The sequence below is a fragment of the Eupeodes corollae genome, chromosome 2 (genome assembly GCF_945859685.1).
Source record: "Eupeodes corollae chromosome 2, idEupCoro1.1, whole genome shotgun sequence".
Classification (NCBI taxonomy): domain Eukaryota; kingdom Metazoa; phylum Arthropoda; class Insecta; order Diptera; family Syrphidae; genus Eupeodes; species Eupeodes corollae.
Window position 1 is genome coordinate 121,586,499 of NC_079148.1, and position 14,509 is coordinate 121,601,007.

The following is a 14,509-nucleotide window of genomic DNA, read 5'->3' on the forward strand; positions in this document are numbered from 1 at the left end:
TTAATTATAGGCTTGGCTATCGACTTCCTTTAACACCACATAAGTAGTCTTTCCTCAACTAAAAACTAGCGCGTGTAAATACTCGGTAATGCGAGGAATTCCACATGATTTTTCCAGAAAGTCTTGGCTGGAATGGGTTGGAAAGTGAAGAGCTGAACTCACTCATTGAGCTACTGGGTGATCGCATCACCTTTTAAAGAGATCGCGTGCGATGAAAGATATCTGGCTTCTCGGTCGCACACCCCAATCTTATGGATGGAGGCAGTTGCGGGACCGATACAGATCGATCACCACGCAAAAGATCCGAGAGGATTGCCTAAGGGCAGGTAGCCGGAAGGGTCATGCTCGCCATGATGATGGCCACTTTTTGGATTGCGCCCAAAGTGATTAGACAAAGGAAAAATCGTGTGAAGGATTTTGTACAAAAAAAAAAAAAACCTACATTTTGTTGGACTGTCGGGAAAAGTTTTTTTGAGGAAGGACTACGATAGCTGTGGTGGAAGTGGAAAAGTTAAGTATAGTGTTTTCTTTGTTTTTTTTGAAAGATATTGTTTTTTTCGTCCTTTTGACCTTCGCGTCAAAAATCCGTTTTTTTTGTTCCCGGTACTACGGGAAGTGTTTAACCGTTTTCGAAAATTTTCTTGAAGTGATTTTTCTTAGTTTGTCTTTTTTTTGTTTTCCAATTTTGGTTATAGATTAATAATCTTTCTCTTGTTTGCAATACATTTATTGAGAATTGACCTTCTGTCAATCTTCATCCTTCAATTTGTATCTTTTCCTTTTTTTTATTTTAAAAGATCCTGGTTTTTAATCCCGGCTTCGGCCAAGGTTTTCCAGGCAAATAAATACAACTTAAATTTCCCATCCGGAAAACAAAACCTTTCTTGTATTTCATTCTTTGTTTGAAGACTAATTTTTCAGCTACTGGTTTTTGGTAAACTTCCAGTAAAAAGTTTCCTGGCGCCCACTATAATCAATACGACTTGGAGAAATTCACCTCGTCGTATTTCGATATCATTTTGATATCAATTTCATTTCAATTTTATTAATCACCTTGATTAATAAAATATTCACCCCATCGAAACCCCCCCTTAAGCTGAACTACTGGGCTGGCAATACTTTTATTGCTACCTGTGGTGAATTCTTCCACCTGTTTGTCATATCGACTGACGTAAAGTGTCATAATAACTCTCGCGGCACATCGGCGGTGTGCAATTTCGTTTTTTAATTTTAAATCATTTTTCATTTTTTTAATTCGCGTTCGATCTTCGACAATATTGGATTCGGAAATCCAATATTGTTTAAAAACAATCGGAATTATAGTCAGTCCGTCGGGTCGGTTATACGGTGGAAAATTTCACTACAGGTTAACCAAGAACATTTCACGAACCAATAAAGTAAGAGACTTAAATAAAATTTTACATTATATAATGTCTCGTGATACGAAACTAACATAATTTTGTATAAATACAAAAATTAAACGCGTAGCTCGCCTAATTTCGCAATATATGTTGAGTCCGGACTTCCGCAAATATATCTTAGACATTTAAAGGCCAACGCAGACTATCTTATTAAAGTTATGCATATACCTGATAGTAATCTGCACAAACAAATCCTGCTTATATCACTCCATTGTGGATGTTCCCCTTTTAGAAATTGGCATGCTCTTGCCACATAATTTAGTAATGAATCTAAATGCAATCAACAAAGAAGAATGGAAAAATATCTTTTACAACTGCATTTTGATGGTTAATGAAGAAATATACAAAACTAATCTCGAAAGGTCTAATTTTCTAGAGCATAGGGTTCTCTAGAAAGTTATCCCAGCCCTTTCGAGATTAGGCTTAATTTGACTTTGGGTGATTGTTATTATTTCTGTGAGGACCTTTCTGCTTCTGATATAAGTTTAATATTCAAAATACGGACTGAAACTCTTGAGCTTAACAACAGGCCACATTGAACTGACATAGATGCAATTTGTTCACTCTGCAACTCAAACCAAAACGAAGATGTTTACAATTTTTAAGCAACTTGTATTATTTTACAAGAAATTCGTAGACTTCATTTTGATAAAAGCTTCTTTTCGTCAGAAGAATGTTTACGTGTTTTGGTTAAAAATTGCTGATACGCTATGTCTCCCATGCAAATAATTACACAAATTCTTATTTGATTCTGTTTTGAATTATCTACTTAAATAAATAAAGAAAAGAGTTTTGTTTTAGCTAAACTTAAAGTCCCAATATTCCATAACTTGAACCTCTTAGAGTTCGCCTTTTTCCGTTTTAACTAAACTAAAAGTCCATATTCCCCGAAACCCTTTCACTTCTTCACCATGACACCATCTTTGGTTTTTTAGTTAAAAAAAATTAACTTAAATATTTTGAACAATCATTTAAAGTACCTAATTGTTAATTGTTTTCATTTTTCATTGTAACACAAATTTATTGTTAGCTGTTTTTGTAATATTATTTATATATGTTCTTTATTTTATATTAAATAATTGTATACTCTTTTTTTGTCAATGTAAATGTCTTGATAATATTCGGCAGACGGCTCTTATGCCATGCTTGAAAGTTTTTTTTCTAACCTCTAAAATTTTACAAACAAAAATGACTTTATTTCAAAAATAATTGTATGAAACACAAAATAATGTCTGATGATATTTTGAAAAAATTAAATTGACAATTCTTTTTTATAAAAATAAAAACCTTGCAATAAAATAACTTAAAGTTGGTAACAAATTATTTTTGACTCAAACATCTTTTCGAAAATTTAGAATTTCCTTCAAACTAATTCCATCTTATAGAAAATATTGTAAATATTCAGTAAAAAAATTTAAAACTTATTAAAATGATTTGATTCTGTAATTAATTTTGTAAGAAAAATTCAATTTCTATAAATGAAATAAAAACCTTTAAAAATGCTCCTTAAATTGGTATAAATTGGTTTTCGACTAAAAATTTCGTTAGTAAAAATTAATTTTGAAATCAAACCATTTCATTATATGCAAAACATTGTTAGTAATTTTTCGATATTTTGTAGAGGAAAAATCCAACTTTTTGAACAAAACACAAAAACCTACAAAGACAATAAAAAACTGATAAGGAATGGTTTTCGACACAAATATTAGGACAAAAAGAGAGGCTTCAAATTATTTACTTCACACAAAATATTTGTTGGGAATATTTTGTTAAAGTCTTAACCAAGAAAAATCTATAGAAGGAATGGGAAGTTATCAATGTGGGTTGCATCTCAGCCTTCTTTTTTATGTTTAAAATGGAGATGACTTAAGCAATCGAAAACGATATCAGTGAAAACCCTCCACAATTTCTATCACCATGGACTTTCCGTGTAATTTTCAATAAAAATGACCATTCCACACAGTTCCGGTTGTATGTCCTCGATAACTTTAAGAATTGCATCTTAAAGTCTTGAATCGATTGTCATTCGCAAAACACGAGTTTTTTAAGTGGCCAAAAAGAAAAGAGGTGTTAAATCAGAAGCTTGCGTTGGCCAATAACACAATCATTTAAATTCAATGAGTTGTTGAACAGTGTATCGTTCCATTTTTAACACTTTAAAATGTAAAACCAAAACCCAACCCAACTAGGGAACTATTAAATTGAATCCTTCCATCTTCCTATCATTAATAAAATAATTTCTGGGATCATTGATGGATTAAGAGATATTTCTGTGAAACTGATACAAACAAATTAACTATTGTCTAGTTTCTTTTAACAGTCCCTGTTCCCGTACTCCAAAAATAAATTTCACATATTTTAGGTATGTCAAATTATAAAGCACAACAAAAAAGTAGTAGTCAAGCTTTTAAGTTATAATTCCTACCTACCAACCATTTTTTTCCTCTTTTGTCCACCAACCCAAAAAATGTACACAACACAAAATTAAAAAAAAAAGCAAATTCTGCTCTGTAACATAATGAAAAGCTCCATCGGGAGTACTTAGCATCTTAATCTATGTAGCCCAGTATCACTCCTTTTTTATGGAAGTGCATAAAGGTTTTTTTTTTAAACATTACATACATTACATATATACAAAAATATAAAGGTAACATTGGAAAAATATTTTAAAGCAAAAATTTGGATACACGATACAACAATCACAAAAATATAAATTTACAATAAAAATGGTAAAAATTTAAAAGAGATATATGTTATGTACATATATGCAAAAAATAAAAAATAATAATAATTATATTTATACCTGGTTAGCTGCCGGAACTGGGGATGCTCCAGGTCTTTGATAGTTTGACTGCTGCTGCTGAAGTGGTTGCTGTTGGTATTGCTGATGTGATGGTTGTTGCTGTGTCACAGGTTGTGGAGTAAATTCTCTTACTGTTCTACCTTCCGACACGGGTGGCCAGGCAACACGTTTATAACCTAGAATTAAAAATACACACAAAAAATATATTAATATGCATTTTTCCCAATTATTTTAACACGTACCTATAAAAACGACAATAACAACAACAACAAAAAAGATATATAAAACGCACAAGTAGATTTTTGAAAAATACTATTACATATCGTTGCGACAAAAAGAACTAAAAAAACATACGAAATATCTTAGAAATGGGTCGTAGAAATTTGCTCTGTTGCCAAATTTCTTACCTTAAAAATTAGATTTTTTGAAAGTATTGAAAACAACTATTTTGTCGTAGCTTCTGAAACAATTTCGACCAAAACTTTTTTTCCAAGTCAAGATTTTGTTTTTGCAACAAATTCCAGTTAAATTTTTTTCAAAATTAAACATAAATCAAAAATAAAAAAGATCATCTAAGCAGTTTTCAGAAAAATCAATTTTTATAACGTTTTTGAGAATAAAACTTTTACCAACAGCATCTATTTAATTCATATTGAATATTAAACGAAATTAATTATTTTTAAAGAATGCACAGTAAATTGTTTTAACATTTTTGATTCGAAATAGTATCTGAACTTTGCAAATTCTACAAAAAAAATTTGACAGATCTCTATGAAGTTTTACAAACAATTTTTTTAAGATTTTTTCTACAAAATGTTCCTGTTAAATTTTAGCTAGATAATAACTAATTTATATTTCAAACCTATTATTTTGAAACTAATTCAAGTTAAAAATGTTACCAAATTTTTAATACTTTGTGTAGAAAAAGTCTTAAAATGTGAATCAAAATATTTACTTCAGGAGGGTTGGTTAAATATGTATACACTTGTAGAGACAAAATTTCAGAACTTACTTAACAAATTTTAAACGTATCTTTAACGAAGTATCTTTGACTATTTAAAAGTCAAATATGACCACAACATTTAAAGCTTGTGCAATTTTAATTTTTTTTTTGTTGAGAGCACAACCCAACCCTTAAGCACCTTTATCCCGCATCATAGTGCTAAAAAGATGCATTTTGTTTTATTTTTAGGTTTTTATTTTTGCAACATGTTTTGGTTTGAGTTGAACTGCGAGCTCCTCTGCATCGTAACGTAACAGAAATTAGTTTTTCTACTGCAGGGCAATAAATTTAAAAGTTTACCCAAAAAAAAAAAAAATTAAGAAAACAAAAAAAGGATTCAAACTAAAAAAAAAAGTCAATATAGGCAAAGGTAGGTTTGTACAATGTTGAAAAAAATAGGACAGAGCTTTGTTGTATATTTTAATTAATGTTTATATTCATTTGAATAATGAATCAAAATAATCGTTTAATTAAAATTTAAGAGAAAACCCACATAGGTATAAAATAATAGGTATACACTTTGATTGTGGAAATTATTCGTGGAGCAGGCACTGCGATAAGGTGGTGGTGTTTTGGCGAGAACCGTGGTATTGAAAAGAAACTTTAGAATAGGCACACCAACGAAAAAAAGATATTGTTTCTATGATTTATTGAAATTTTACTGTAAATAATATTGCGAGTGGGTTTTTTCTTTTTTATACCCGAATTGCTACAAAAACCCCAATATTGGTTTTTCCCTGTCGTATAATGAAGTTGAATATTTATTTGGACATAAAATAACACAAAAAAATTATAAATGAATGATTTATATTGTTAATTTAAACAAAACAACTTTGTAATATAATTAATCAATAAATTCCACGAAGAAATGGGGTATTTTTTTTTGGTGTTATTATAATTAATTAATTTCAAAACAAAATTAACAATCAAATATTTATTAATAGACTTTAAAGTATTACTATAAAAACTGTTGGTTTTTGTTCGGGAAAGTTAATAATATTCGAAACACTAAAGAAATAATTTTTTTAAAAGGTTCTTTTGCCTTCAATTTATGTTCAAAGAACTACTTCTAAAAAACAAAAGCACTCATTTTTGAATAATGAGATATTTGGCAAAAGTAGTTACAAAAAGTGGTTAATAATAAATTTTGATTTTCGAAAAAAAGTAAAACAAGTGCTGTTTTTTCAGATAGTTAAAAATTATGCAAATATACATTTTTAAGGATATATTTATTTTGGTATACAAAATTGCGGGATACAGTACTATGGAATTAAACGTTTTCTTCATACATCATTTTGGTATACAGTGATGGAAGAAATAATAGAAACATGCTTTGTCTTCATTATTTTTAACACATACAAATACAATTTGTGAAGAGATAGAACTTAAAAACTACACGGACTGATTTTAAATAAGTTCATTGCTTAAATGCAAGTATTTTTCTTTTTAATATAATAATGAAAATAAATGATTAAAGTAGAACTTTGAATATTATGTTGTTTTTTACTGGAAAAAATAACATAAACAATTTGGAAATAGTACTCTTCTTGTAGCGAGAAGGTAACTTAAGAGTAAAAGTATTTCAAATTCTTTTAGTATATTGTAGTAGCACCTTCATTTTTAATTACTCCTTCCAATTATCGCCCTATCGAATTCACCAATTTGTCACATATTTCCACGGGTATGGAGTACCTTTCTCTTTAAATGTTGTCTTTATTTTTGGCTTTGAAATCCCCGATCTTTCGCTTTATAATTTCTCAAAAGTTTTCAATTGCGTTAAGGCGGGGAATTTAATGGCCATTCCATAACATTGATTTTGTTTTGTTGGAACTATTTTGTTGGCAATTTAGAGGAGTGCTTTGGGTCACTATCCTGCATGAACTCCCATTTAATTGGCATGTCCTTTTCAGTAAATAGAAGCATGTCAATTAACGGTTTTTTTTATAAATCTAAAACAATTTTTTCATCTCCAAAACAATTTTGCGCAACGAAAAATAAAGTTTTTAACATCTGGTAAGGTTAGGTTATAGTGGCTGTCCAAGATGGAAACGGACACACTTAGGCCAGTTTAATGGCCCATTGTGATATCCACATGAATCTTGAGGCTTCCTCCTAAGCTCAATGGAACCAGCTTGAGTCCCTTACGAAACGTGAGAGGCTGATTACACCGATATGATTTAGATCGTTTAGATCGTTAAAGAAGAATTCTCCTAAGTAATTTTTGCGTTTTCGAGCTAGAGCAGGGCATGTGCAGAAAAGATGAAGAACCGTTTCTTCCTCGTCCATACAGCTTCTGCAAAAGTCATTTTAGAATACGCCTAGTCTCGTGGCGATTGGTATGCCAGTACTTGCCAAACGTGGTAGGATGGGCTGTACTGTACCGTTCCTGGCGAGTTCATTTGCCTTACAGTTACCTGGAATGTCTCTATGGCCCGGCACCCAGCGAAGGTGAATATTAAACTGTTGCGCCATCTCCATTAGAGATGATCGACAGTTATGGACTGTTATAAGGTTTATAGAGACAGAGTCCAGAGATTTGATAGCGGCCTGGCTATCAGAGAAAATACGGATATCAGATGTTGATATCACGTTGTCGTTAAGCGAGGACAAGACTTCTTTTATCGCCAAAAGTTCCGTCTGGAACACGCTACAATAATTGGGAAGGCGGAATGAGATACTAAATTTCAGTCGTTCAGAGTACACACCTTCACCAACCCCTTCTTTTGTTTTTGACCCATCTGTGTAAAAATGGATTGACTCATCCTCCAAGAATGTTCTATCCTCCCAAAAAGATCTGGTAGGTATAGAAATCTGGAAGTTTCTGTCGAATTGTAGTTGGGGGATGGTGTAGTGTGCGTGCTTTGGAATTGATTCTAAGTACTTTAGAACTACGGAGTGGCCAATGTTCAATTACATTTTAGTTTGCACATTAAAAAACATTTTAAATTTTAATTAAGTTAAAAAAATGTAACCAAATGTTTTGTTTATGATAATACAAAACAATGACGTTTTTGAAACCTGGTCAAATATTTATAAAATATTTGTTTGGTTAAAATTGTTCTTATTCTTCTAATATTCTAAAATAAAAGAAATTGATTGGTTTTGACATTTTCTTGAGCTCAAGTTTAAGCCCTTGCAAAACTACTACTAATTTTATTCGTCTTGAAAATCTCGAGAATCAAAACAACTAAAATTTCAATATTTTGACAAATTTTGATGAATGGAGTTTTTACATTGAATTAAATTAGAGATGCATAAAGATTTCTTTTTTTAGAAGCCTGAATTTTAACTTTTTTTCTAGTATTTAGATTAAAAAAAATGTATTAGATCTTTGAGTTAATATGAATTTAACAAATTTCTTCAAAAACTGTTTTCCAACTTCAAAGTCCTCTAAAATATTTTAGATTTGATTGCATTAAAAACTAATGTGAATTATGAATATTCTTCCAAATTTTGTGTTTAGTGATAGACATCTTTATTCTTAAAATTGTATTCAAAAATTTCCCCAATTTTTAAATAACAATAATAATAATAAAATAATAATTTAATTTCCCCATTTGTGTCAACATTATTCTTTAGAAAATAACTTTAATGAATTGTATATTTTAGTTTAAAAACAAAACAACAACCTTTACTTTGTATCTATTTATATTTACTCAAAAATCTAAACAAAATCATCACGTGGAACTAATTGGGTTTTTTTCCTGAATAAAACATTAAAAAAAGTATTTCTAAACAGAATACATATGTTCTCTTTTAAAACATAGTTTATTATATACTCGTACATTCATATGAATGTTTCACTTTTGGAAAATCTAAAAATATCTGTTGTTATTTATAATATGATTCAACAACTGATATAATGAATAACTTAGCGATCTTAGCGATCTTTTGTCGAAAACAAAGTGGAAAATGTTTTTTGAACTTCTCAAAAAATCATAAAAACTTGATCTTTACTACCATTGGATTGATAAAACTCTATTTTGTTTAGTTAAGTTTTTTTAATTGAAGAATATCAATAGTAAAACTTTGCACTTCATCCAAGACATGAACCAGTAAAAATATTTTGTATGAATTGTTATAAAACAAAGCCAAAAGAAAAGCGAGACATCACAAACACACAAAATTTTAACGCGTATCCTGAATATAAGTACGGATCACCAGTTAAAATCTATAAAACTTCGATAACAGTTTTGGAAATATATAAAAGTATTTAAAACGCTTTAAATTTAACACACCTTTTACACAAAATCAAACGCGAACAAAAAAACACACTTTCAGAGGTTTTATCGTTTTTTTTCAAAATTGCTTATTTAGAAATAAAGAAAATATTGAACAGAAAAATAAATCGAATACAAAAAATAATAATTCACTCCTGCTCCTTATTGAGCTACTGCCACTGCTGTTACCCGATTACGAGTAAAGGCACATAGAAAATACCTAACCGGCAAAATGGGCCAATTTCGATTTCAGGTGCACTCTCCTCTCTCTCTTTATAAATTTATAAGTTTTCTTTTTTTTTTCTTTGATTTTCTTCATCGAGTTGAATTGAACGGAGTTGGATTCGGTTCAATTGGCGCCTTATCTAGATTTATATTCAAAAATATGTACAGGTACACAAATAACACCCCCTCCAATGAGCTATTATTGGAAAACATGAGTGATTTTATTTTTTCAAGGTGTACACTGTACAGGTACACAATCATGAATGTATATGCATAATTGCACAAATAAATCAAAGATGATGATCAATGTTATTCCCACGGAAGGTTGTTTCAGTTTTTTTTATTTTTAAAATTAAATTTAAAAAGATATTAAAGCAACATATGATTCAGAAACAAGAAACACATACATTTTTTTTTATTGACTCATCGAAATTAAGTGCTTTCGTGATATTTTCATCATATGGGGGTGAGAAATAAAATTTAAGGAATCTCAAGGTTGTGATTTTAAGTGTTTTCAGGTTAAAAGGATCAAGATTATAAAAAAATTAAACTAATATTTCTTGAAAATCATTTGATTGATTTTTTATTTTGAAGAAACAGAATATTTCATTGAGGTTTGAGGACAAAAATATGATTTAAATATAAAATTATTAAGCCTTATGAATTTTAAAAATAAGTGCACTATCGGGACTTAAACTTATAATTGGGTACGTTTACGCTGGTACTGAAAAATAACAAGTCACAGTTTCAGTACTTTTTTTTTTTAATAATTTACAAGCTTTCCCAATAGCATCAACTTGCCTTATACATTCTGCTAATAAAATACATACAAATTTGTCAGTTTCCCATTGGACATCATTGACAAATCGTGCTATGTTTCGAAGTTTCACGGTTTCTAGAATTTAAGTTCACCCTTTTAAAAGATATGTTCATAGGATCGGGGTACCTTTTCTTGTCCCCCTAAATCTTAGGAACAATGATATTCTAATAAACGTCAATTTAATTTTATTCTTTACATTTTAAAGAAATGTATACCTAATTTCAACTGGCATAACTTTTTATAAACTAAACAAAAAAACCGGAACACAAAATATTTTAAGATCAAACAACAATATTCCCTTTAAAAATGGATTTTTCAAATTTTAACTAAAAATAAATAAAATGCTTTTCTTTTGATTGAAGTCGTTGGAATCCCCGAATGAAACTATTTTAAACTTTAACTATTGATTGCTACCATTTAATGATTGCTAATTTGGCCCTTTTACAAAAAAAAATATATAAGGTGCGCCAATAGAGAGCTATCAGTGATGGGAGGATCCCAGCCTCTTTTTGTCTAAAAGTTGACTTTAAAAAGAAACAAACATAACTCAATGGACAAAAACCTAAACAAATACAAGATACACAGACTGATAGATCTGATGAATTTGAATAAGTTTTCATGCCAAAGGTATGCACTTAAAGAATTATAAATTTCATCTCGGAACCAAGGGTAGCGTCTCTTTAAAAATAACAACACTTTAAAAATAATAACGACTTGGCTTCCAAGCACTTAGAAGTAAAACAAAATTTGTGACAATTGTGAAATTTTGCGATCACTGCTATTTTTCAATAGACTTAATTTCCCCTTTATATGGGACGATCAGACAGTTCAGGGGCAACCTTTTTCTTGTAGCTCGAGTTAAGTGCTATAGATGTGAGCGTCACATTGCTTCAGTACTGCCAAGTTTCGGACAGAAAGGTTTGGGTTCCTATGAGTCAAAATTGGGCGAATTCAGAATAACCGAATTTATCTTTCATAATCCGAAGGATTCAAACCTATTACATCAATGTACCATCGTTCAAGGCCTCGGACAACTTTTGTTTAGCAAAAGGGCATACAATGGCTTTTCAAACCGTCCTATTTAAAAGAGCCTTTAAAATGTAAAGGAATACTATTTCAATTATAAAAAAATAAAAAAAATAGATTGGGTGGCGCAACAGTCCGTTGACTTACCTTGCGACTTACAACTCTCAACCATTTCTGTGTGTGACTAATATTGTCAGGTATTAAGGGGACAGTTTATATGCCGAATCCAAACGTCTAATTTGAGACAGCATTTTTCATGACAAAAATTACTCTTGAAGGATGATTTGTCAATTCCTTGTAAGAGGCAGTACTCGTTAAAAAAACTTTAGATGGAAAAAACAGTGTTTGAACGCAAGACCTATAGCATGACAGTCCAACTCACTAACCATCATGCCACAAGTTAATATATTCATTAAAAATGTATGAGTTCAAATTGTTGTTTTTTTTTTTTAATTTAAAAAAAAAAAACAAACCTAAGAAAAGTGATGTAGCAGATTTTTTTACGATTTATTAAAATCTTGAAATCATTTTAATCTTTTATTTTGAAAAGCTAAAAAATAAGTTAGCTTATTTGAAATTATTTTAGCCTTTTGAAATCTCTTAAAATTTTGCTAAAGTAGAAATCAGAAAATTGTTACTTTAACTTTCTATTAGTTGCTAACCCACAAAACTGTGTTATTTTTTTAAACTGTCCATTTTAAGACATGTTCAGAAGCAATCTTTGTAGGAATCAGTATTTTACTTAATAAAATCTTTAAGGAAACAATAAATTGCTTGTGTTTAACATAACTAAGTTGTATTTAAGCCTATCACTATAAGGCCGCCTGTATGCGAACAGATTTTTTATTAAAAAAAAACTCAACATATTTCGTATACAGGCCAAAAGGGCAAACAAACTAAATTGTTTGCAATGAAAAGTTATCAGAGGGTGGGACTATGAAACCCCTTTTTTTTAATCCGAACCAAATGGTTTTTGCTAACTTCCTTTTATTTAAGTGTCTCCATTCAAATGAATACGCATCCAAACTTTAAGAGTTATTGGACTTTCTTAATGGAAAAGTCATTAATTATGCGTTCGAATCTTTTGCAAATATGACTAATCCGCTCATGAATGCGGAATAGAAAATCTATACTCTCCTCCTGATTACACATCATTCAAAATAAAACCGAAAAAAAAGATCTCACACACGAAGAAATTTAAGAAAAGAAAAGAGAGATACTTAAAACATATGTATCTAAGTCAGTCTAATGTGTGTCAGTAAAACATAGGAAAAAGCTATACGATGTGATCTTTTCTTAGGTTATGTTCCACAAAGATCCACATAACACAGTTTTTGTTTTTTTTTTTGTTTAATTTTAATTTTGTATTCAATTTAATTTTTCTTTACTTTTTTTCTTGGTCTGTGGTTTTCTTCTTTGTAACATTTTCTTCATCTTCTTCTTAGTTTTCTTCTCTTGTTTTTGTGAAAATTTTATTAAAAATGATTAATTTGTTACAAAATAGGCAAATTAAAAAACTGTGATCGAAAGGATTCCATATCGTGTGCACTATACACGTCGTCGTATGTTCAAAATGTACACTTGGGCGTATGAGTGCTATTTTAATCTTAAAGATTGACAGCTATGTCGTTTTTTCGTTTTGTGTATTAGATGATTTCGAAATCGACATCATAGAGCATTGGCATTTTGGGAATAAATTTCAATTTTAAAGGTAAAATTTAATCAAGAGGGATAAAGGGAGAAGTGTGTGTAGTTTATTGTGGGCGATAAAGGTTTTTGTATATGATTCAAGTCGATTTTATAGTTATTTTTGTAAATAAAAAAATATTATTTTAAGTGTGGGAGATTATGATGTTTATATTGGGTGTTATGAATTGAAGATTGAAATTTCTTCCGTGAGAAATTAAAAGAAACATAATAATACAAAATATTTTCTTTTTAGAATTTGTATTTAAAATTTATTCCAGTTGTCAGGCCTTGTTCTTCTGATCTGTCAGATATTGCTTTTATTTTGAAAAGATATACAATGTAAAAGATTATTGTTTTTTCTTACTCTGTTAAATAGACAATCAATCATTTGATCTTCAAAAAGACGTTTAATTGAAATTTTGACATAAAAAAAGATATGAAATTTGAAAATATACAAAATTCTTGTTTTATTTTGTATAAAGTCCGTCGACCTCTTTTTCTAGGCACGTGTGGATAAAATAGTCAAAATTTAAGTGAGATTGTAATCTAATTGACCAATTTTTATCATACAGTGTGTTTTTATGACAATTATTTTTAGAAATTTAAATTTTAGATGAGTGTGAATAATGTCTAAAAGACATGGACACAACTGATTTGAAAAGATTCTTGCATCGTTATATTTTTGCAGAAAATGTAAAAAAACATTTAAAAACCAACAAGTTATCGATTTTGGAAAAACTTGAATTTCGTCATGTCGGTTATGACCATTTATATATGCATATGAATTTCGGCCCTGTAGAATACCTTGAACGGAAATATCTTTAGGATAGTGAGGCACCAACAGTGAGAAACTTAGACAAAAAGATGAGAACTTCACTGCCTCAATCAGCTGAATCGGTCATATCGGCAGAAATTCAGACTTTCTTATTAACTTCTCATAGAAAGCTATTGTAATATGTAAGTCCGATTTGTCGAATTAAGAATTTTGACATTTCTCGACGTTTTAAGATCCCTAGAGTCGAAATCGAAGATTTTTAGGGAGATGTCTGTTCGTGCGTGTGTACGTACTTTCGTCGTGGTTTTTTTCCATATCAATTTATAAAAGGTGAACATTTTGGTTTGTCCAAAATTTCTCAAGAACCAATAACGCTAGCGACTTAAATTAAATTTTATATTATAATTTTTGCGACGTCATCCAAAATAAGTATATTTTTTGGAAAAAAATTCAATTAACGTTTGTTTTTAGAAATCGAAAAAAACTGAAACAAAAATAATTGTCAGCCCGAATATTTTGCAAACAAA

The 14,509-nt window shown here is 29.9% G+C and overlaps 1 protein-coding gene across 4 annotated transcripts in view; it reads right to left on the reverse strand.

Annotated features, from left to right (window-relative positions):
- LOC129946661 (uncharacterized) overlaps positions 1 to 14,509 on the reverse strand; it is a 413,134-nt gene that overhangs the window by 34,179 nt on the left and 364,446 nt on the right. For all 4 annotated transcript variants that reach the window (XM_056056919.1, XM_056056918.1, XM_056056917.1 and 1 more), the window contains one exon: positions 4,225 to 4,400. In XM_056056919.1, coding sequence (XP_055912894.1) covers positions 4,225 to 4,400 — 176 coding nt within the window. The remainder of the gene's footprint in view (positions 1 to 4,224; positions 4,401 to 14,509) is intronic.